Genomic DNA, 22,978 nt, shown 5'->3' with positions numbered 1-22,978 from the left:
GATAGCAATGTCATCAGCGAATCGTATCATTGATATCCTTTCACCTTGTATTTTAATTCCACTCCTGAACCTTTCTTTTATTTCCATCATTGCTTCCTCGATGTACAGATTGAAGAGTAGGGGCGAAAGGCTACAGCCTTGTCTTACACCCTTCTTAATACGAGCACTTCGTTCTTGATCGTCCACTCTTATTATTCCCTCTTGGTTGTTGTACATATAGTATATGATCCGTCTCTCCCTATAGCTTACCGCTACTTTTTTCAGAATCTCGAACAGCTTGCACCATTTTATATTGTCGAACGCTTTTTCCAGGTCGACAAATCCTATGAAAGTGTCTTGATTTTTCTTTAGCCTTGCTTCCATTATTAGCCGTAATGTCAGAATTGCCTCTCTCGTACCTTTACTTTTCCTAAAGCCAAACTGATCGTCACCTAGCGTATTCTCAATTTTCTTTTCCATCCTTCTGTATATTATTCTTGTAAGCAGCTACGATGCATGAGCTGTTAAGCTGATTGTGCGATAATTCTCGCACTTGTCAGCTCTTGCCGTCTTCGGAATTGTGTGGATGATGCTTTCCCGAAAGTCAGATGGTATATCGCCAGACTCATATATCCTACACACCAACGTGAAAAGTCATTTTGTTGCCACTTCCTCCAAGAAGAAGTATAAAAAGACGAAAAGAAGCAGAAGGAGAAGGAGAAGGAGAAGGAGAAGGAGAAGGAGGGATAGGACTGCAGTGTATTAAAATGGGAAGGGGTGGAGATGTATGAAGTAACATCACGAGGAGTTTCGGACTATACTGTGTTGAGCAACAGTTCCAAGAGACCTAATTCTTCTTTCAGCGGATACCTATGTGTCTTGTTTTGGCTCAAAATGGCTCTGAGCACTATGGGACTTAACATCTTAGGTCATCAGTCCCCTAGAACTAAGAACTACTTAAACCTGACTAACCTAAGGACATCACACACATCCATGCCCGAGGCAGGATTCGAACCTGCGACAGTAGCGGTCGCGCGGTTCCAGACAGTAGCGCCTAGAACCGCTCGGCCACCCCGGCCGGCTGTGTCTTGTTTTCTGCCACTTTCGTTACGTCAAGGAAGCCAATACAACGAAAGTGTAAAGAATATTTTTTGCGTCTATTGTTTTGTTTGGAGACGAAAAGTGATTTACTTTGATTGGTCTCGAAACAATGGGAGAGGAATCGCGTTGTTGCAAGCAATGAGACTTTGTACACTGCGTTTTCAATCATATTATTCCAAAGGAATTATTCAAATGCGTACCTATTCATTTATTGCAAAGGCGTGTTGCTTCCGATAAACAGGCGAAGCAGCGGTCATTAATAAACAAGAGTCAGTAGACGTCATCAATAGCGTCGCTAAGTCGAAGTTTGTCCTGGGCACCAGTTACCTTACTTACGGGACTGGCTACCTCTTATTTAACTCATCAGGTTACCTTCCATTCAGAAAGCTGTTGCACTCAGCGGCTGTTATATTGACTTGTAAATTAGAGATTGCAGTGATCAGTCGTCCTTTTTAAATTTTATTGTGCAGATCTATATTTTGGCCAGAGGTTAGCCATTCTCAATGCTAAGAATACAAGAAGTACATAGTTAGATGATGTCATAAAAAGTTACAAGTAGAGGCTTAACTCATATGGTTTGTATATTACATACCACTATTATTTTTTTCGCTCAATGCATGTAATGCCTGTTGGTCGGGCTTCATCCACAGTTCATTGAATTCTACTGTTTGCGGAAGGCAGGCTGTATGGAGAGCACTTCGGTTGGTTACATGGCGCCATCTACGTGAACTACACCAACAAGCCCGTTTACAGTGGTGTCCGGCACATTCGGCCTGAAATCTTATTGACTGGAGTAAAATTGTCTTCATTGATGAGGCACGCTTCGCGCTTCAAAGTGAGCCCCGATGACCAGTGAAGAATTTGTCTGGAGGCGCCCCAGACGGCGGTGGAATACCAACTTGATTGTCACCCGCTGTATGGTCCGACGACCAGGAGTGATGGTCTGGGGTGCCATTTCGTTTCATAACAGGACCTCTTTGGTCTTCATTCACGGCACCCGCACCGTACGGTGGTACGTCAACAATATTTTACGTCCCGTATTGGTCCTTCGTTAAAAGCTATCCTGTGCTTACATTTCATCAAGATAAAGCCCTCCCGCACCCGGCGACGTTTTCTACTTCTTGTCTTGTGGTTGCCAGAACCTACCTTGGCCAGCAAAGTCGCCGATCTACCCCAGTTGAGAACGTTTGGACCATTTTGTGCAGGGCCCTCCAGCCAGCGCAGGATTTGGACGAATTTGGCGCGATTTTCTAAGGAAACCGTCCAACAACTTTTATCAATCAATGACAGGCCGAGTAACTACTTGCATAAGGGCCAGAGATGGACCAACGCATTATTGACTTGCTCAATTTGTGAAACTCTTTGTCTTGAATAAATCATCCAATTTTTCTGAAATCATAACCATTTGTTTCTCTGTACATGTACGATTTCCCTCGGTTTATTTTTTAATATATTGCTGTATCCTGTGCGTGCCATCCGAGGCTCTCTCTCTATCCCACCACACACACAAGCACACACACAGATTCCTACCCTTTCCACTCGTGCAAATCGACTGTTTTCTTAGCTTGCGGAGGCCCCTTAGGAGTAATTAGTAAGCGTGCCACTGAAGCGTAAGCTAAAAATCCAAGAGTCTCGACTCGGTTGACTCAGACTGCTTGACACGCCTCGCCGCCCGGCTCCTCGCTCTGAGACTACACAGCACTACACGCTGCACGCGCCCCAGTTGCAGCTGGCGCCAGCCTGCTAGACCTGAATTCTAATCGGTGGGTCGCCCGCCCCCACCAATTAGTCACCTTATAAAGTTTGGAGAGCACGAGAACGCGCGCGCGCCCCTCTAATTCGACTCGTTAGCACAGCAAGTGTTGCGGAACGGCGGGGCGCGTGGCGGGGCTTTCCCGGGGTTCCCTTTTTCCCGCCGCGACAAACCCTTCCCCAGTTGTGCGCCGCCATCCGACCGGAAACGTGAGCGGCGCTGGCTGCCGACTCCAGTTACGGCCGCCTGCTCGTGTCCGCCGCCAAGCGTGCGCTCCCGACAAAGGCGCCTTCCTACCGCAGCTTTTCTTATTCCCCGTTCGCTTCCGACGATCCTTATATCGACGGAACGAAAAATTTCAAGAAAATTTATATTTCAAAACATCTTTTGCTCAATAATTTGTTTGCGTTGGGTTCCTCAGCCGCTAAGAATTTGTTATAGCTTCAACCCCAGTATTTCACCCGAGCTGCCGCCAGAAATTTGAAGATTTGTTTCATGTGAGGAAGCAAATATCAGCTGAACACATCAAAACTCAGTATTGTGCTAGGAGCCGTGAACTGCTGCAGAGTGACCGATCAGGATATGATATCCTCACCTCATTATGCACCACTAAGTAATGCGGAATTGACCACTAGATACCATGTGCGCCGGCCAGTATAAAAGGAGGCAGGCAGTATCGTGTTTCCAGTCAAGAAGCAATAACAGCAGAAAGGGTGGATCAGGAAAACTCAGTGACTTCCATCGTGATCTGGTCCCCTTAGTACCAAATCCGTAAGGGCATTTCAATCGATCTACAGCTGCCCAAGATGATAGTTGGCGATGTGGCTGTGAAGTGGAAACGCGAAGCAATAAGCACAGCTAAATAAGGCCTTGCAAACATCATGTACTGATCGACTCAGACATCCACCATCGCAGAGGTTGCTTGTAAAGAAGCGCATGAGATCAGCGGAAGGAATCACTTATGAGCTACAGAGGGGTATGAGCAGTCCCTCAAGAACGACGACTGTGGTTGGAGAATCAAAGAGAATGGAATATAATGGTCGAGGAGCTCCTCGTAAGTCAAGGATTTCTGTAGTCAGTGCTAAGCGACGCTCGGCGTGGTGTAAACAGCCAGGCCGTTGCACTCTGGACGACTGGAAACGAATGTTTTGGAGTGATGAATATCGATATATCCTTAGGCAGTCCGATGGAAGGGTTTCAATCTGGTGAATGCCTGGAGAACTCTACCTACAGTCATGTGTAGTGCTAACAGCAAAGTACAGAGGAGGTGGTATTGCGGTATGAGAGTACTTCTCATAATTAAAGTGTGATCACATTACTGAGTTAAGAAAACTCTAAGTGCTGTGTGATATGAACATACTGTACAGCATTGTGTACTTGTGCAGTAGAGGGACAGTTGGCTGTACCAGCTTGACAATTCACCATGTCATAAAGGAGCACCTGTCAGGCAGTGGTTTGTAACCAATAAGATTCATGAAATGGGTTGGCGTATCCAGAGTCCCGATCTGATCCCAACAGGGTACCTTGGGATAAGTTAGGACGTCGACTTAGTTCCAGACGTCAGGATCCAACATCATTATGTTCTCTGGTCTTCGCTCTTGAGTAAGAAGGCTGCCATTCCTACCCAGTCATTCAGATACATCATGGAAAGTGTCTGCATTGAGTTCAGGCCATCAAAAAGGCTAAAAAGCCTAACGGTGGCCACACCCTATATTAATGTCTACTAACAGGTATCTGGATACTTTTGATTTTCACATGTGTGTAGTAATGCTTTTCATCATGGGCTATTATATTGTTTTCAGCAGTAGACAATCCATTAGTTGCATTTGTGGTTCTCCCATGTTTGATGCAGATCTGAAAATGATCACTGCTAACCGAAATCGGCAGTCTGAGTACCCAACAAGTTTGTGATCATAGATGGAAATAAAAATATTTATTCTACACTTCATGGATCACTGTTCTATTTGTGATCATGTCGCAGATTTGTGTCGTCGGAGTCTTTCGTGACGGCATACATGAATAAAACGTTCACGGTTTTCAAGCCGCGTCAATTCAAATAAAATCCTCGAGCTTTTGATGACTATCTCCACCATCGTCGTCAGGAGTTCTCTCTTATATTGTCCTGATGACATCATCAGCAGCCAATCAGATAGACCCAATATGGCGCGCGTGCGTAAGTCGACCCCAGCAGCTAGCGGAGCTATTGGCCGTGGCAGCACCGGCGTCGTCAGGTGGTGCCAGAGGCAGGCGCCACTTTTAAAACTACCGCTCCCGCGTCGAGCATCTGTCTTTGCTTTCTTTCGATGTCCAACGCCCGCCACCATGCCCTGCTGAGTGTGTACTCCTGGTCTCTGTTGAAATTGTTGTTGTTTAAACGAATCTCGGCGGCTTCCTTTATAACGGATTCCCAATATGTAGATGCATGAGCCAACACTTTTGTATTTTCGAACTGTATTTATGTCCATTTTCTAGGTAATGCTCCGCTATGACCGACTTGTCAAGCTCCCTTTGTTTTGTATGGCGCTTGTGCTCAGTACGACGCTCCGCAACCGTGCGAATTGTTTGTCCTATATACATGCTGCCACATTCACAGGGAACATCATACACGCCGGACACTCGAAGAGCAATGTCGTCTTTAACAGGGCGCAACATATCTCGAACCTTGGGGGTGAGCCGGAACACTGGTCTTAGCCCATGTTTCTGCAGCAGACGTCCTAACTTGCTGCTAGTTGCTCCACAGTATGGCAGGAATGCAGTCCGTTTGGCCTCTTCTACTGATTCACCAGGTGTCTTTTGTCGGCGGTCCTTGAAATCGTTTGCGATGTCTCTTTTGCTGTATCCGTTTTCCCCGAAAACACGTTTTAAGTTCTGCAATTCAGACCGTAGGTGGTCGTCGCCAGAGATAATCTTGACTCTATGTACCAACGTGTTCGGGACCGCTTTCTTGTGTACAGGGTGGTGGAAACTTTTGGCGTTCACGTACCGATCAGTGTGTGTTGGTTTCCGGTACACTGAATAACCAGGCTGGCCTCCTGTCTTCCGCTCAACCAAAATATCCAATAATGGTAGCTTTCCGTGCTTCTCCATCTCGACAGTAAATTTTAGATTGGGATGGACACCATTCATGTGACCGACGAACTGCTGTAGCGTATCTTCACCATGAGGCCATATCAGAAAGGTGTCATCAACGTATCGTAGAAAGCAAGACGGCCGTAATGTCGCAGTTTGCAGAGCCTGCTCTTCAAAGTGCTCCATGAAGAAATTTGCGACTGCTGAAGACAGTGGTGATCCCATGTCTGTGCCGTTCGTCATTCATAATTTTCATCGCAGTACAAAAAGTACGTTGTCGTTAGGACGTGACGGAACAACTTAATGATTCCAGATGGAAACTGTTGGGCCAATAGATCCAGCGTATCTTGTATCGGCATCCTCGTAAAAAGTGACACAACGTCCAGACTAACCATTAGGTCGTTTGGGCCGATCTTCATTCTCTTGAGTGTCTCAACAAATTTCTGCGAGTTGACAACATGGTGTTCACAATGTTCCAATTTTGGTGCTAATAATTCTGCCAGATGTTTAGTAAGTCTATAGGTGGGCGAACTGATTGCACTAACAATGGGCCTCAGAGGAACACTTTCCTTGTGTAGCTTTGGTAAACCATAAAGCCTGGGAGGTCTGGCGGCACGAGGCGTTACTTTCTTCACCACTTCATCTTGTAAATCAGAATCCTTTAATAACTTCCCTGTCTTTCTGACAATGCCCTGTGTGGGATCACGACTAATCATGCGGTACGTGGCGTCTTCTAATAAATGTAGCATCTTCAGATGGTAGTCTGCAGAGTTCAGAATCACGGTGGCATTCCCTTTGTCGGCTGGCAAGACAACCAAGTCTTCATTCTCACGTAATAACCGTAACCAACGTCGTTCCTCCTGGCTAATATTATATTTTGGTGGCTTAGCTTTCGCCAGGATGTGGCTGACGTCCTCAGCTGCATCGTGCGAAAGATTCCTAATGCACTGCTCTAGTCCACTAATTATATCCAATATTGGCAGACGTCGTGGAGTTAAGTCAAGGCTTACGTAGTCTTTTATGTGTCTTGTGACAACGTCTGCAAGAAAAATTAACATATATGCTCGCTGGACACCTGACCTGATCTTATTTGTCAATTCTGAGGACTGCTGCAAGTAAAATAAATATTTATGCTTACTGTCATTGCAATATAATGTACAGTTTCCTCTGCTGTTGCAGACGACCATTTATCTGGCGTTTCCTGATCGATCACTAACTCCATTTCTTCAAAGTACAACATGTTGATTTCATATAAATCTTCCACCCCACGTAGATCTTTTCTAATTTACTCTTCTCCGTTCTTTGAGGAAATTCGTACCGAGCGAATTGAATTTCTCTTGGTCTCGGCGTGAAGCGACAGGCATTGTACAATACCATCCTCACACAGTACAATATATAGAAAGAGCTCCAGTAATTTTCTAATTCTCTTCATTACATTAGACAAACCGTCAATACCAGCCCCGAGGATCAATATTATTGCTCAATGACATCCATCCGTAGCCGAGGTCACTAACGCACGGCAGTACGGTGCTGCTCGAATCAGAGATAAGCCAGTTCGAATCCTGATAGTGAATGCCAGTATTTGGTCAGCGAAGGGAGGAGAGCCGGCGGAGTAAAGATCCTTTATTAAATTCCATACCTCTCTGCAGAGTGTCATGAAGTGAGGGTATGTGACACTGTTCGTGGCGTTCTGTCCCTCGGAAGCTCTAGGCTATGTCCCGGCACTGAATTTTACCCTCTCTCTCCTCCCATCACCATACGAGACAAACACAGCACTACAGTATATGACCAGGCATCCATTCCACTCACCTTCACATACGATGCAATTCTCACGGACCCTTAAAGAAAGCAGCCAGTGTGCGTGGAGGAAGAACACCCATTCTGACAGGCTCCTATGGGATACCCCAGTCAACAATTCAATACACAATTGCATATTCTATACATTTCTCAATATTTACTTTTGCACAGTAATAATGTGCTTGTGAAGAGCCGTTAGCCAACAGCCTTGCCACAGTGGAAACACGGGTTCCCATCTTTGTTGAAGTTGAGCGGTGTCGGGCGTGGCTAGTACTTGGATGGGGACCGTCTGGGTCTGTTGAGCTGTGTTGGTGCACTCAGCCCTTGTGAGGCCAATTGAGAAGCTATTGCTGCAGTCATGGACTGTGCGGCTGGTTCCGGCGGAGGTTCGAGTCCTCCCTCGGGCATGGGTGTGTGTGTTTGTCCTAAGGATAATTTAGGTTAAGTAGTGTGTAAGCTTAGGGACTGATGACCTTAGCAGTTAAGTCCCATGAGATTTCACACTCATTTGAACATTTTTGAGAAGCTATTTGATCGAGAAGTAGCCGCTCTGATCACGGAACCTGACAACGGCTGGGCGAGCAGTATGCTGACTACATGCCCCCCCCCCCCCCCTCCCAGATCCGCACACAATGACACCTGTCGGCTGAGGATGACACGGCCCTCGGTAGGTACAGCTGGGCCTTCCGAGGCCTGTTCGGACTGTCGTATGAGGAATTCAGTGTGTACCAGCAGTGCATACACACACCTGAAAAAATTAAAAATTAATAACTTTTTTCGAGGTGATAATTAAAAGCTTATGAGTACCTCTTGTGAGGTGTTTCGAGGTAATGGCCAGTGTTGTCCAACAGGTTTGCCTTCGGTAACCGGAAGAAGGTGGCTGCGCGACTAGTGGAGGGCTGTGGGGTGTCGCCAACAGGAGGCCGGTTGCGCGGGGTCAGCCCTGCGTGCCCCACCGAAGTGCGCCGTGTCGTGTCGTGTCGTGTCGGCGGACTGGCTCGAGGCGGACAGATCGATGCCGGAGTGCAGGTGCCATGAATAATGCACGCCGGGCGCCGCGTACCCACGCGGATGCACGCCGCCTCACTGCGGCGAGCTCTAGCTGGCGCCGTTAACGTCGACTGTGCAGTGCTTAGAGCGGCAGCGCGAGGCGCTGTTCCTCTCGGCCTGAGGCGCGGGAGAGCAGTTCTTTTATTTACGTTTCCAGCTTCAGAGTTGGGACGTGAGGAGGTAACAAATACCGCCACAAGCACTGTCTGAAGCTAGCGAGGCGTGTCTGGATCACATAGCAGCCTTCACCCGACACTGCGGTCTAGCAGATAAACGACTGGCCCTTAAAATTTCAACAACAGGAAAGACAGCAAATGAAATCTTGTTAACTATGCGAAAACAGTGAAGTACGACGAAAATTAAATCTGTAAGTAATATGGTGGTGTACAGGGTGCGAAATTTAGTACACAGAGCTGCCACCTCTGGAAACCACAACACCGCTGTAGTCCGGTAGCGCAACGAGTCGAAAAAATGGTTCAAATGGCTCTGAGACTATGGGACTTAACATCTGAGGTCATCAGTCTCCTAGAACTTAGAACTACTTAATCCTAACTAACCTAAGGACATCACACACATCCATGCACGAGGCAGAATTCGAACCTGCGCCCGTAGCAGTCGCGCGGTTCCGGACTGAAGCGCCTAGAACCGCTCGGACACAACGACTGGCCATCGAGTCGAATTGAACTTGTTCGGCAGAGACAAATATGTCATTCCATGCTGCTTCAGCTCTAGCTCGGAAGGCGTCGAAATGGCTCGCGAGTCATGGAGTGCCAATCACTTCTAAGTGTGTATGTATTGAACTGGGGACCTAGAAACGACGGAGAGGCTTCGTCACCGCCGGAGCCCTCAGTCGTACACAAACGCACAACAGGCTGCAGCAGTCCACTCACCCTACCGCCGCCCCACACCGAACCCGGGGTTATTGTGCAGTTCGACTCCCCAATAGAGTAATTATGGTGCACGCGTACGTAGAGACAGTGTTTGCGCAGCAATCGCCGACATAATGTAACTGAGGCGGAATAAGGGGAACCAGCCCGCATTCGCCGAGGCAGGTGCAAAACCACCTTAAAAACCATCCACAGGTTGGCCGGCACACCGGTCTTCGACACTAATACACCGGGCGGATTCGTGGCGGGGACCGGCACGCCTTCCCGTTCCAGAAGCAATGCGTTAAATCGCACGGCTAGCCGGGCGAGCGCCAATCACTTGGTAACCGATGATCGATCAATGCCAGCAGTCGAAAACGGCCCGTATCGAGTTAGGTCACCACTGAGCGGACAACATGCTGTCTCGCTCCGTGTCTGAGTCTCTCTCTTTCTCTTTCTCTCTCTCTCTCTCTCTCTCTCTCTCTCTCTCCCTCTAACAGATACGCTGATTGTGGACGACTGCATTTGTATATAATTTGTAAGTATTTCGTACAATTTGTCTGAATTATAATGAATCAAAGTTAAGGTGTGAAAACGACCCTTCTGCCGCCTAACGGACAACTGTCGTAACTCGGGAGAGCAGCAGTGTCTTGAGAGCGTAACCGTATTCGCACCTGATGTGTGGTCTAGTAGTGGTAGACAGTAGGTCTAGAAACTACAAGCTTGTAGGACTGAGTTCTACCTCGGTCACTTTCTTTTTATTTTGCGTTTTAATCTAGCAGTCCTGTCTCAGTGATGTGGAGATTCGCCGGCAACGAAACGGGTCTCGGATTCCACGTTACACTGTAACTCCCCTTTCCTTTGTGACATCCAATTCATAGCAATCGTTTCGAACTACTTCACAGCGAAAGCACATGCGAATCCAAATCCTGTGGTTTTCAATTGTGTATCCATAGAGTAAAACGCAGCACGATACCGCTTTACTTCTTTTATATAAAGAAATATCTGCAGCAGCGCAGCAGATGATTCAGCTTTGTACCTTCCTTGAATCAAACCTAGATGACCACACGACTCTTTGTGTGGCACGGGAAAGAAGTCTGCCATAAAGAGTCCACGACAAAGCATTACGGCAATGAGTCTCATCACATCATTAAACCTCAGAAGATGTGTGCCGTAACACGAGCTAAATATGTAGATAATGCTTGGTTTTTCTTATTTTTTTCTTTCATTTGTGCCATCAGAACCATCCTCCGATAGATATTGAGTCACTCACACTCACACGCACACACACACATATGATTCGCATACAATATTGACATTGGTTGTAATCATATTACTTACATCACGATGTGCTTCCATCACTGCCATGGCATATCACTCCAAACGCCAATTCAATATGAAACACATAACATTCATGCCTCCAGACTTTTCTGGTGTGCGCTGCTTACATAGCGTAAGTTACAGGAAAGTTATGATATTCACTTACTTAACTTTGTTCTCTGTATTTTATTCGTAGCCCCAAAACAACACACGCTACGTCTGTCAGCTACTCTGGCCGTAGATACTTAATGCTACTTGTGCGAAGCCGAACCAGGTCGACAGTCTTGTTTACAGATAATTCATGGAGACCTCGAAGATAGAGCGGAGCCGCCGACCTTAACAAGCCAGAAACGTAACAGCTTCTGTTTAAATTACCGGCTATGTGAACCAGAGGTGATGAAGTTTTGTGTCAAATGACACCACCATGCAATCACGTCCGGAGCCCGTCCTTATGACAACGATTAATGCAATACTTCACACACGGAAATGTTCATCGTAATGAGATACGCATAACAAGATATCATTTTAAAAGAACACATGATGCCACTCCTGTGTCCAGTGTTTGTTCGGCAACCCACTGTCGATGTGAATTATTCTGCTGCTGCGTCGAAGGAAAACGCTATATTTTTCTCCATGTTCTCTGTCGTTCGTGTTGAAGCTTGTCTTGCTGCAAAAAGACCATTTCCTGAATGAAAGCACGTGACGTGGCTTTACAATCCTTCACGACCGAGCGAACAGTATGTCTGTTCTCTCAGATACTACTCGTGTGGACCCACTGAGATCTTGCATTCATCGACTATAGATCTCCTGAACGCATCAGTACCACACTCACACGACAATCGTAGGGTCCAAACCAACATGAGCCGCTATATCGCGTAACCGTAAATTTCAGTTTCGCTAGGACAGGATCCTGTCGCTGCCGAATTATGACACATGTTGGTAGGCATGTCTCTTTCTCATACGAGGCATAACGCGATCTTCTCACAAACTGCACTCAAATGTGATAGAATAAATTTCGTTTATGATCACAAAATATTTTTTCCTCAGACTCAGCGGTAAATGTCTCCACGACTTTGGGTTGTGCTCGGTACAGGTCTGACGGGTGTGTATGCATCACTGTTTTCGAAAGACCGTCTGACTGCCTTCAGTGGGGTCCATGTGTGGCACATCCTTAAGCCCGGAGTGTTGTCCTCCGCTGCGAGCGGCTTTGTGGCAGGCCTAGGATGGAAGAGGATATCCTTATTCATGCCATGTACCAAGAGTGCACTATTTTAACATGTTTTAACCAATAACGTCAGTTGTGCATCCTTTATTGACTCTCATTTTAATAAGCACCTGAAGATGAGACACAGGTCCTAAAACCGGGCTGTGATTTCTCTTTTAGAAATAAATAATTTTTACAACTGTATCGGATTTTATGACTGATGATCTCCAGATCCATTTTAAAGCGTATCCTACTGTAATGGAATCATAGTGGCACTGTCAGTAACAGACAAGATGCGACTATGGCCTTATCATGTTAGACCATCTTTTAAAACAGATCTTAAGATGAAACTTCCTGGCAGATTAAAACTGTGTGCCGGACCGAGACTCGAACTCAGGATCTTTATCTTTCGCGGGCAAGTGCTCTACCGACTAAGCTACCCAAGCACGACTCACGCCCCGTCCTCACAGCTTTACTTCTGCCAGTATCTCGTCTCCTACTTACCAAACTTTACGGAAGCTCTCCTGCGAACCTTGCAGAACTAGCACTCCTGAAAGGATATTGCGGAGACATGGCTTAGCCACAGCCAGGGGGATGTTTTCAGAATGAGATTTTCACTCTGCAGCGGAGTGTGCGCTGATCTGAAACATCCTGGCAGATTAAAACTGTGTGCCGAACCGAGAAAGGCAATGGTCCCGAGTTCGACTGTCGGTCTAGCACACAGTTTTAATTTTCCAGGAAGTTTCAAATCAGCGCACATTCCGCTGCAGAGTGAAAATCTCTTTCTAGGAACATGAAGGATGCTTCATAAGCAGGTAATTGCAGGGTAAGCTGGTATTCCAGAACTACTCTATAGTGATGCCAACGCCAGTAACAGGAAAACGTAGTGCCTTGCCTTAAAACTTCTAAGAAATGGAAGAAAGTCATTTGATCGGTTGTCTTGCGTTTTCCAACAACTGGCCAAGTTTACGTCCCAAGATTGAAACTTGGCGGAGGTTCGGTCATGGTTTTGGCAGCCATATCGTGGATGCTCTACAAGGTCATTGCTGCCAAGGATAATGTGACCATTTGGATGATCCGGTTCATTCCACAGCACTATGTGTGTTCCCCAGTGGTGATGCTGTTTTTCAAGACGACAGGGTTCGTGTCCACACAGCTCTCATCATGCAGGGAGGGTTTTGTCAGCACGAGGATAAACTGTTGTATCTCTCCCAGTCACCACATTCACCAGATCCTATTCTGTTGGGCTTTTGAGGCCTAATTTGAAGAAAAGCGTGCGTGATCGCTATTCACCTGAATCACAGTTAGGTGATATTGTCACTATTTTGCAGTAATAACGCTATAAGATAATCTTGAGAATCATGCCGGTTATCCATTTTGAGATGGCTAAATGTTGTTTTTTTATCAGCGGTTTTCATGTACCGTATTACACGAGGTAATGTGTCGTGTTTCTGGTGTTCCCATACATTTCTAAACCCCCTCTATCTGCCGACTTGACCCAACTGAGGGTATATATAACCCGTTGAAATTTGTACTGTGATCTGGCGCGCTGGTTGATCTCTGGAGCTCCGCCTCGGTGACAGGGACACGCTTGAGCGGCAGCGATTCCATCACCTAGCAAACAACATGCCAAGGAAGAGTCAAGCATGTTTGGAGCACGAGCTAGGGCAACGCTGTAACGAAGATGTCATATGTGTATTTGTAGAGTGCAGGGGAGTGTGATGCACGCGTTTACAGTGTAGCGTTACGTTTGTGTTGTATGATGATGATTATGAGAGAAGAGAGAGGGAGAAACCTTGTGCCGGGACATAGTTTTCTCCTCTTGACGGCCTCATGTGGCGGACGGAGCACCGTCAACAGTGTCACATGACCTCACTTCAAGAAACACTGCTGATAGGTTTGGAATTTAATCCAGGAAATTGACGCAAAGACTGGTGATCGGGAACCTAACGTCACGACGTTTCCTCCCCTCGCCAGCCAAATAAGGGCAGTGGAAACGATACGGCATGCCTCCCAATCGAGTGCCACCTCGTGTGCTGGCGATATCAGCTACGGTGGAGCATGCCGTAACGAATGCTAGCAATAAGCAGATTTCGAACTGATGTGCACTTTGGAACAGAATGTCAACATTTTGGCTATAGTTTTGTCTGTATTTCACCGTAAAGCTATTCGTTTAGTTTAATACGGCTTATTCTTTCATCGTCTGCTCTCTTCGAGTCGCACATCCGCAGCAATGCAGTTGTTGGTAAATTGCTTTTAGACCAGTTCCCGTCAGATCACCGAAGTTTTAGAGTTGTCGTGCTTGGCTATCACCTGAATGGGCCACTGTCCGGGTCTGCCGAGTGCTGTTCGTCACGAAAAGTGACGACGGCCGATGGAGCTGACCACATGACCCTCCGTATCCACATCCGGTGAAGCCTACGGGCTGAGCATGACACGGCGGCCGGTCGGCACCGTAGGGCCTTCAAGGCCCGTTCGCACGGTGTTTGTTTGTGTAGATGTTCACCTTAGTTATCAGAGACTATTCTCTTCATTGTTTACACAAATGATTTCTCAAGTCAAACACCATGTGAGAATGTACAGTATATCGATAACATCACACTGACAACAACAGGTGATAATGTACAAAGTGTTAAAAGGTGCAACAGAGAACTAAATGAGATAAGTAATTTGTCATATCTACAGAACCAGATGTTCATTAACAGGAAAAAAAAACGGAAGTATTTCAGTCTCAGAGTAACGAAGTCGGAGAATAAGAATGTGAAATTATTTGGAATTAAATTTGTGATTGATTTGGGATGGACAAATAAATGTTTAGGCAGTAATCTTGAACGAATTTTATTTTTGTTACATTAAAACAAAATGTCAGTGAACATCTGCTTATGCATTCTTCTACTCACAAATTTTCCGGTTGCAGAAAAAAGTCGTTACATGTATTCTAGATTTGCCTCTCAGAGAGAGTTGCAGAACTCGGTTAAGATCAATTAGCGCAGTCAGTCCGCAGCATTTACATCAATAGTTCTTTAATTTATGCCAAAGAACTTACACCAAACATAGACTAAGAAGTAATGTTCATTTGCTCAGTACAAGAAATAGCCACATGATAGATTTACCAAACTCAAGACTTTCTCACTCACAGGACAGCCATAAACAGATGAGCCTGAAATCCAAGATTTACCAAAGTAGCTCACTGTACTCCATTACAGAAAATTAAAAACGTTTTAGAAACTCGGCTACGAAAACATGAGTTTTGCTCAGTTAATGAATTCATTACGGATGATGTTCAAAAATTGTGCATTTATTAACTACAGGTCTACCTGTCAATAAAATCGCATCTAAGAACCATACAATTACAAATATCACTTGTATAGACGTAAATAAATACATTACTATCCTACACTGCTGTGAGTAGCCATAAGTATTTGTAAATGTGTGAATGTATACTAATACAATGTTTATAATTAATATTAAATTAGATTTAAGCAGTTATACAGCATGATGTTCTTATAGACTCACAGGGCTGATTAAGAATGAATAATGTATCAATTTGAAGTATGAGACCGAAGTCCAGGAGGACAAAGTCGAATGGTGTAAACGGATATCTACTCATGTGCCGCCTTAGCTTTGCGCAACGCTCAGACTAAGAACCCCGGCTTCCGAAACCTGATCAAAACTTACAGAATTTCTGCTGAATAGTTCCCAGTGGCCTCAGCTAATTTCTCTTATTGATAGTCTAGTAACACCGCACGTAGCTCGATGTCGGACAGACCAAAATTCCTAAGTCTTCGGTACAGTAACAATGGGTTCCATTTACCTGCATAAGTGTCACAACCTGCTACATTTACAACAGTCGTTCGAAATGGAGTCCCCCTGCGTCGAAGCAGACACTGCATCGTTGCACAAATTTCTACCGTATGCGTTCTAATATCATCAGTGTCGTCTGAACAGTTTAGTAGGCAGCGGAATTCTTGCCAGCAGATCCTCTTCAGTTTCGGCAAGCGTATCGTACACAAGACATTTCACACGGCCCCACAAGAAGAAATCGAGTAGTATGAAATCAAGTGAGTGTGCTGGCCACGAAACAGAACCTCCTCTGCCCATCCGCTTTTCAGGGAATGTCTGATACAGGTGTTCACGAACCCTCAGTCCAAGGAGTTTAAGTGGTCAGCATGACAGAATGTCAATCCTAAGGGCCCGGGTTCGATTCCCGGCTGGGTCGGAGATTTTCTCGCCCAGGAGCTGGGTGTTGTGTTGTCCTAATCATCATTATTTCACCCCCATCGACGCGCAAGTCGCCGAAGTGGTGTCAAATTGAAAGACTTCCACCCGGTGAACGGTCTACCCGACGGGAGGCCCTAGTCACACGGCGTTTACATTTAGTCCAAGGTGAGGTGGGGCCCCATCATATTGGCGCTACAACTGCTGACGAATAACTAGTGGCATACGTAACAGAACCTGGCACTCTGATCAACACTGTGTACACAGGTGCCTTTAAGCAGAGAGTAAGAAGAAAAGGGCCTAGTCCGTAATCATTGACTATGCCTGCCAACACACTTACTGATAAATCTGTGTTGAAAGTTCTTGATCCACTCTAGAAAGCAATGCATCGTCGGAAGTCCGTGAAGTTCCTAGTCCTCCTCGATCGTTGTACTGTGGTACCAATAGCCCTGTTTCACTTAATCGTAGGAACAGTCATGGTGTGAGCCGAATGTTTACTACCCAGATTTTGGTCTTGATCAACCTTCTCTATTGCTTCCATTTGCTTGCCCACGCAAGAAAATCATGTCTGCAAGTTCCATCACCGGTACAACTCGATTTGGTTGGGGCTGATGGATGTCAGTACTTCAATTTGTAAACACACACTGCGGTTTACTACGGTTAAAACGTTGTGCAACAGAATTTCTCAAGTCAGTGCCCAGTGCGCCCTTTGCATTAGATTAGTTGAGTTGTTATCCCTAGCTCGACACCTAAATGTTCATTGGGATTGCCTACCCTACCATCTTAGCAACATCAGTACATGTGAAACTTCCTGGCAGATTAAAACTGTGTGCCGGACCGAGACTCGAACTCGGGACCTTTGTCTATCGCGGGCAAGTGCTCTACCAACCAAGCTACCCAAGCACGACTCACGCCCCGTCATCACACCATTACTTCTGCCAGTATCTCGTCTCCTACCTTCCAAACTTTACTGGTGGAAGTAAGGCTGTGAGGACGGGGCGTGAGACGTGCTTGGGTAGCTCAGTTGGTAGAGCACTTGCCCGCGGTAGGCAAAGGTCCCGGGTTCGAGTCTCGGTCCGGCACACGGTTTTAATCTGCCAGGAAGTTACATATCAGCGGATGCTCCGCTGCAGAGTGAAAATCTCATTCTAACAGTACATTTATTCCACTGTCAGAGGTATCAGAACGATTTTCACTTATAACGTTCGACTCGGTCGTTTTCGGATCAGGGTCCCGTGCCTCAAACTAATATATTATTGTTTCTTCACCGCCGGCCGGTGTGGCCGTGCGGTTCTAGGCGCTTCAGTTTGGAACCGCATGACCTCTACGGTCGCAGGTTCGAATCCTGCCTCAGGCATGGATGTGTGTGATGCTCAAAATGGTTCATATGGCTCAACACCCAGCCATCACGAGGCAGAGAAAATCCCTGACCCCGCCGGGAATCGAACCCGGGAATCCGGGCGTCGGAAGCGAGAACGCTACCGCACGACCACGAGATGCGGGCTGTGTGTGGTGTCCTTAGGTTAGTTAGGTTTAAGTAGTTCTAAGTTCCAGGGGAGTGATGACCACAGATGTTAAGTCCCATAGTGCTCAGAGCCATTTGAACCTTTTTTTTTTTTTTTTTTTTTCTTCACCATCTCTGAAAGTCGTACGGTCAACACGGTACTCGCTGTATATGTGCCGAAGCTTCACAACTGTACTTGTTGGCAGGACCAATCATACGAAAAAATACTGCGCTACTGATAATATGCATTGATCAATTCATTCTAATGCTGTATCTGACCTCGGCAGTGAGCAGTGCTGTTACTGTGTGTTGCAGGCGTACGACTGGTGGCTGGCCGACATGTACCTGGGCAACCCGCTGCCGCTGCCGGTCAACTCCAACCCCGGCATGGTGTTCCCGCCGCGCAGCTTCCGCTCGGCGCACGACCAGGCGCAGTTCGCGGCGCGCTTCCTGCGCTGCCTGCTTGACCACAAGGACGTGCTCGACTGGTGCGTCACGCCTCTCTCCTCCCCTGGCAGATCCGAGGGCCGGCAGCCGCCCGAGTCAAGCGCCACCTATGCCATTTGTGCCCCATTACTGCGCATAGCTGTTCGATTCATTTACGAATTTGCTACAATTAAGAGACTCATTGCTTTGTTCTTTCCGTGATATTTCGTTATGATTAAAAATCCGTTAACGGTTCCAGTAGTAATATCGGTAAGCGGATGAAATTACTAACCAACTGTTCTCAGTTTGATTTTTCAATTTTTACCGGTGTTTAAGTAGATCAAGTGGTACACGATTCTATTGCCGGTCCATAGTGCCCATCGGGCAAAATATTTCGGTGACCATATACACTGAAGAACCAAAGAAACTGGGGTAGGCACGCGTATTCAAATACAGAGATATATAAACAGGCAGAAAACGGCGCTCCCGTCGGCAACGCCTTTATGAGACTATAAGTGTCCAGCGCAGTTAGTAGATCTGTTACTGCTGCTACAATGGCAGGTTATCAAGATTTAATTGAGTCTGAACGTGGCGTTATAGTCGACGCACGATCGATAGGACACAGCATCTCCGAGGTGGCGACGAAGTGGGGATTTTCCCATACGACAATTTCACGACTGTACCGTGAATATGAGGAATCTGGTAAAACATCAAATCTCGGACATCCCTGCGGCCGGAAAATGATCCTGCAAGAACCGGACTGAAGAGAATCGTTCAACGTTACAGAAGGGCAGCCCTTCCTCAAATTGCTGCAGATTTCAATGCTGGGCCGTCAGCAAGTTTCAACATGCGAACCATTCTATGAAACATCATCGATATGGGCTTTCGGAGCCCAAGGTCCACTAGTGTACCACCTTTGCGCCTCGCCTGGGCTCGTCAACACAGACATTGGACTGTTGATGACTGTAAGATGTTGCCTGGTCGGTCGAGTCTCGTTTCAAATTGCATCGAGCGGACGGACGTGTACGGGTATGAAGGAAACCTTATGAATCCCGCATGTCAGCAGGGGACTGTCTAAGCTAGTGGAAGCTCTGTAATAGAGTGGGGCGTGTGGCGTTGGAGTGATATGGGATCGCTGATATGTATAGATACGACTCGGGCAGGTGACACGTACGTAAGCATCCTGTCTGTTCATCTGCATCCAGTCATGTCCACTGCGCATTCCGACGGACTTGGACAACTCCAGTAGGACAATGCGACACCGCATACGTCCATAATTCCTACAGAGTGGCTGGAGGAACACTTCCGCTGGCCACCAAACTCCCCAGACATGAAAATTATTGAGTATATCTAGGATGACTTGCAAAGTGCTGTTCACAAGAGATCTCCAGCCCCTCGGACTCTTACGGATTTATGGACAGCTCCGCAGGAATCATGGTGTCAGTTCCCTTCAGAATTACTTCAACATTAGTCCAGTTCACGCTACGTCGTGTTGCAGCACTTCTGCGTGCTCAAGGGGGTCCTACACGATGTTAGGCAGGTGTACCAGTTTCTTGGGCTCTTCAGTGTATGTCACTAGTGTCAAGTGCGCTGACGAACTGTCGTTGAGACGCAGGGCCAACTTATAACGTTTTCCCCTCTCGGATCGCTCGATGCGCTTTCCGGATCCATAGGCACGCATCAGGAACCGATGGGACGATGGTGACAGCATCAAAGATCACCTCGATCAACGGAGGAGATTCGATTTCTGCGCGAATAAACCATACTCTGGACAAACAGTGCGCGTCATTGAATAGTGTTTATGTGCATACGTAACCGACGAATGAAAATTTGTGCTAAGCCCGGGATTGAAAACCGGGTGAGCTGTTCACTAGGCAGATCCGCAAATCTCTACGCCACGCTGGCACAGTGGCTTTGCACGACTGCACGGACTACCCTAGCACGCCTCCCTCCCCAATTCAGATTGCCATTCACGCTCCAGCCCTCTCGGTATTCTCCCTAAACTCGAAAAACATTGCAGAGGCTGTCCAACTGTGTCGGAACAACACCCCAGCATCGAACGAAACAGGGGATCGTGCCTGGAACACAATGATATCAAATGAAACTACATACCAAGTGGGCTGATGAATAAATGGAAATTTGGACTGGGGAGGTAGGCGTGCTAAGGTAGTTTGTGTATTTGTGTAAAGCCACTGTGCCAGGGTGGCGTACGTGTTTGCGCTTTTGCCTAGTGAGCTCGAATCCCGACCCTCATTCGTCGCTTCAGTCTGCGCACGTATAGGCCTGTCATAGATGTTTGAGTCTTGAAAAGGTCCCCGCAACCGTATAGTTACATTTCATTCGAGATTGTTGCCGAGAACACCAGTGGCACACTAATTAATGTATCCCAACAAGTCGTTGGTCACAGAGCACTGTTTATCCGAGGCTCATACGAATGCACCAGTATCTTAGTATGACGTCGGATTCTTGGGACAGTGTCGTTAGAGAGGCGATTTAAATAAGCACTGGGTACCATCTGATCTCATAAACTGGGACTGCGGCTATAGTTGCAGCAGTGGGTCTAATTAAGGAGGAGACATTCAGCAGCCACAAAGGTCTAGCGGCTATGGCGGTTGGAGCGCCTACATCCAGGCTCCCACAGCCTTCGGTTGGCTGCTACAGATGCCGAATCGGCTCGTCAGCCATCGACGCGCGCTTTCGGCTTCAGATCGTTTGCGGAGCGTCCCGAGGGAGATGGGGATAGAAACCGGCCGTGTACTCCCAGAAGCCCAGCGCACCTGACAATCGCGACATGTCGGATCGCCGAAATTTTGTGTCCGCTGTAGACTATGAACCGTATCCAGAGTGATTCAGCTGCCCCTTCCACTGTCGGCTATAATGCCTGCGGTCATGAAGCAAGCGCGAGATTTTTATATTCTCTCGCTCGCTACGCGCAAACTATTAGTCCTACGGAAAAAAAATAAACAGGACCTTGTACGAAATTTATTATTGTTAAATTTTGTACTGGAATAGGGTTTCGTTTATGGCAACGGTTTTCGAGTTATGCAAGAAAAACGTACAACTTCAAAGCGCCTCCACCTCACACTCATCTCTCACCAGTCAGAATTTGCTGTATGCTCTTCGTGGCATTTCCTCCTATCACAGTACAAAAATTTACGAACTGTATGAACTATTTCCGATACTTGATATTTTTGGTCTTTATTAACTATCATCACGCAACCGGATTAGTCGGCTATTTCGTTAACAATATTAATTTAATCGTGCACTTGACGGTAATGAAATAAAAAGACTTTTGTAAATGTTACGCTAAAACTAATTACGTTGACAATTCGATCAAAACTTAATCCTTACAAGCATAGTAATTTCGTAGACAGAAAGCCGGACGAATACAACTATGTAATTGTTTATTTTAAGTTGAAATTCTTAAAATTGTTATCTAAAATTTTCACAAACATTAAATCTACAATCATTAGATGCTCGACTAAGCAGCTGGCTTAATAATCCCAACTGATGAAGACCAAAAAAAAAACTAATGTGGGGAATAATTCGTGCAGTGGCAAATTTTTGTACAGTGATATGAGGGAGTGCCATGAACGATATACCAGAATTTTGACCTTTGGGTGCTGAGTGAAGGAAGCTTTATGAAGCCCACATTTAACATTGCAGACTGCATAAAAATACGGCGATATAGGCACCTGATTCACCTTGTGTATACGCATAGACTGACCGATAAACTACTTTTCGTTTCCTAATGACTGTACCCTGGCTTCAAGCGCTCAATCGTATCACGAACATCGGTTTCTCGTACCTCTCTGGAACCTCTGAAATCTTTTTATGTGTGAATATTATATTGTGACTGATAATGGGGTGAAAGATAGAATTTTCGTAAAAAGTCTCGAGTGCACAAGTTAAATGCTATAACTCTGTCTTCTGAGACCCAGCGAGGTGGTGCAGTGGTTAGCACACTGGTCTCGCATTCGGGAGGATGACTTTTCAAACACGCGTCCGGGCATCCAGATTTACGTTTTCCGTGATTTCCATAATTATCTCCAGGCAAACGTGGGGACGGCTCCTTTAAGACAGCACTGCCCATTCCATTCCTTACCCTTGAAACATTCCGAACTTTTGCGTTGTCTGCATTGACCTCGATGCCGACCGGACGTTAAACGTTGATCTCCATTCTTTTTCTTTTTGCTGAGGAGTTATCGATGGTTTCCCTTAATCGTTTTGTCGTAATAATAACGGACGTAGATTGTTGAAATTCGCCTTATGGTTAGATGCAACTGGCCGACGATGTTGGAAAAAGAAAGCAGCTCGAAGTCAGAGGTCAATCATTACGAAATAGATAAAGTAACGTAATAGTCATTCAAAAGCAACCAAACGATTCCTTAGGCTGTTCTCTACTAAGAAAAGTTTTAAGTATCGTATTAAAACGAACATGCAAATTTTCAGAAAATATCATTTTTTTAATATTTTTTTTTCTCTTTGAGGCATCATATTCCGTTAACAGTGCCATCTATGAAAGTGGAGCATTGCCTCAGTTTCGTCTAGTCTGGTGGAAACTACTGATCGTGTTCTTAGAAACTTTCACGATATACACTTACAGGGACCCTACGAAAAGACTAAATCAAATGGAAAAATGAACCCGGGTCTTCCAGTATACGACTCAACTATTGTAGAGCATTTGAAAT

The 22,978-nt window shown here is 46.2% G+C and overlaps 1 protein-coding gene across 1 annotated transcript in view; it reads left to right on the top strand.

Annotated features, from left to right (window-relative positions):
* LOC124579407 (choline O-acetyltransferase) overlaps window positions 1–22,978 on the top strand; it is a 258,555-nt gene that overhangs the window by 121,012 nt on the left and 114,565 nt on the right. Inside the window, exon 2 of the mRNA XM_047131242.1 lies at window positions 18,177–18,349. Within this exon, the coding sequence (XP_046987198.1) occupies window positions 18,201–18,349 (149 nt within the window). The 5' untranslated portion in view covers window positions 18,177–18,200. The remainder of the gene's footprint in view (window positions 1–18,176; window positions 18,350–22,978) is intronic.

This window comes from Schistocerca americana, chromosome 1, assembly GCF_021461395.2.
Source record: "Schistocerca americana isolate TAMUIC-IGC-003095 chromosome 1, iqSchAmer2.1, whole genome shotgun sequence".
Taxonomy (NCBI): Eukaryota; Metazoa; Arthropoda; class Insecta; order Orthoptera; family Acrididae; genus Schistocerca; species Schistocerca americana.
Note: the sequence above shows the minus strand (reverse complement) of the source record. Positions and strands in the feature narration are given on the sequence as shown.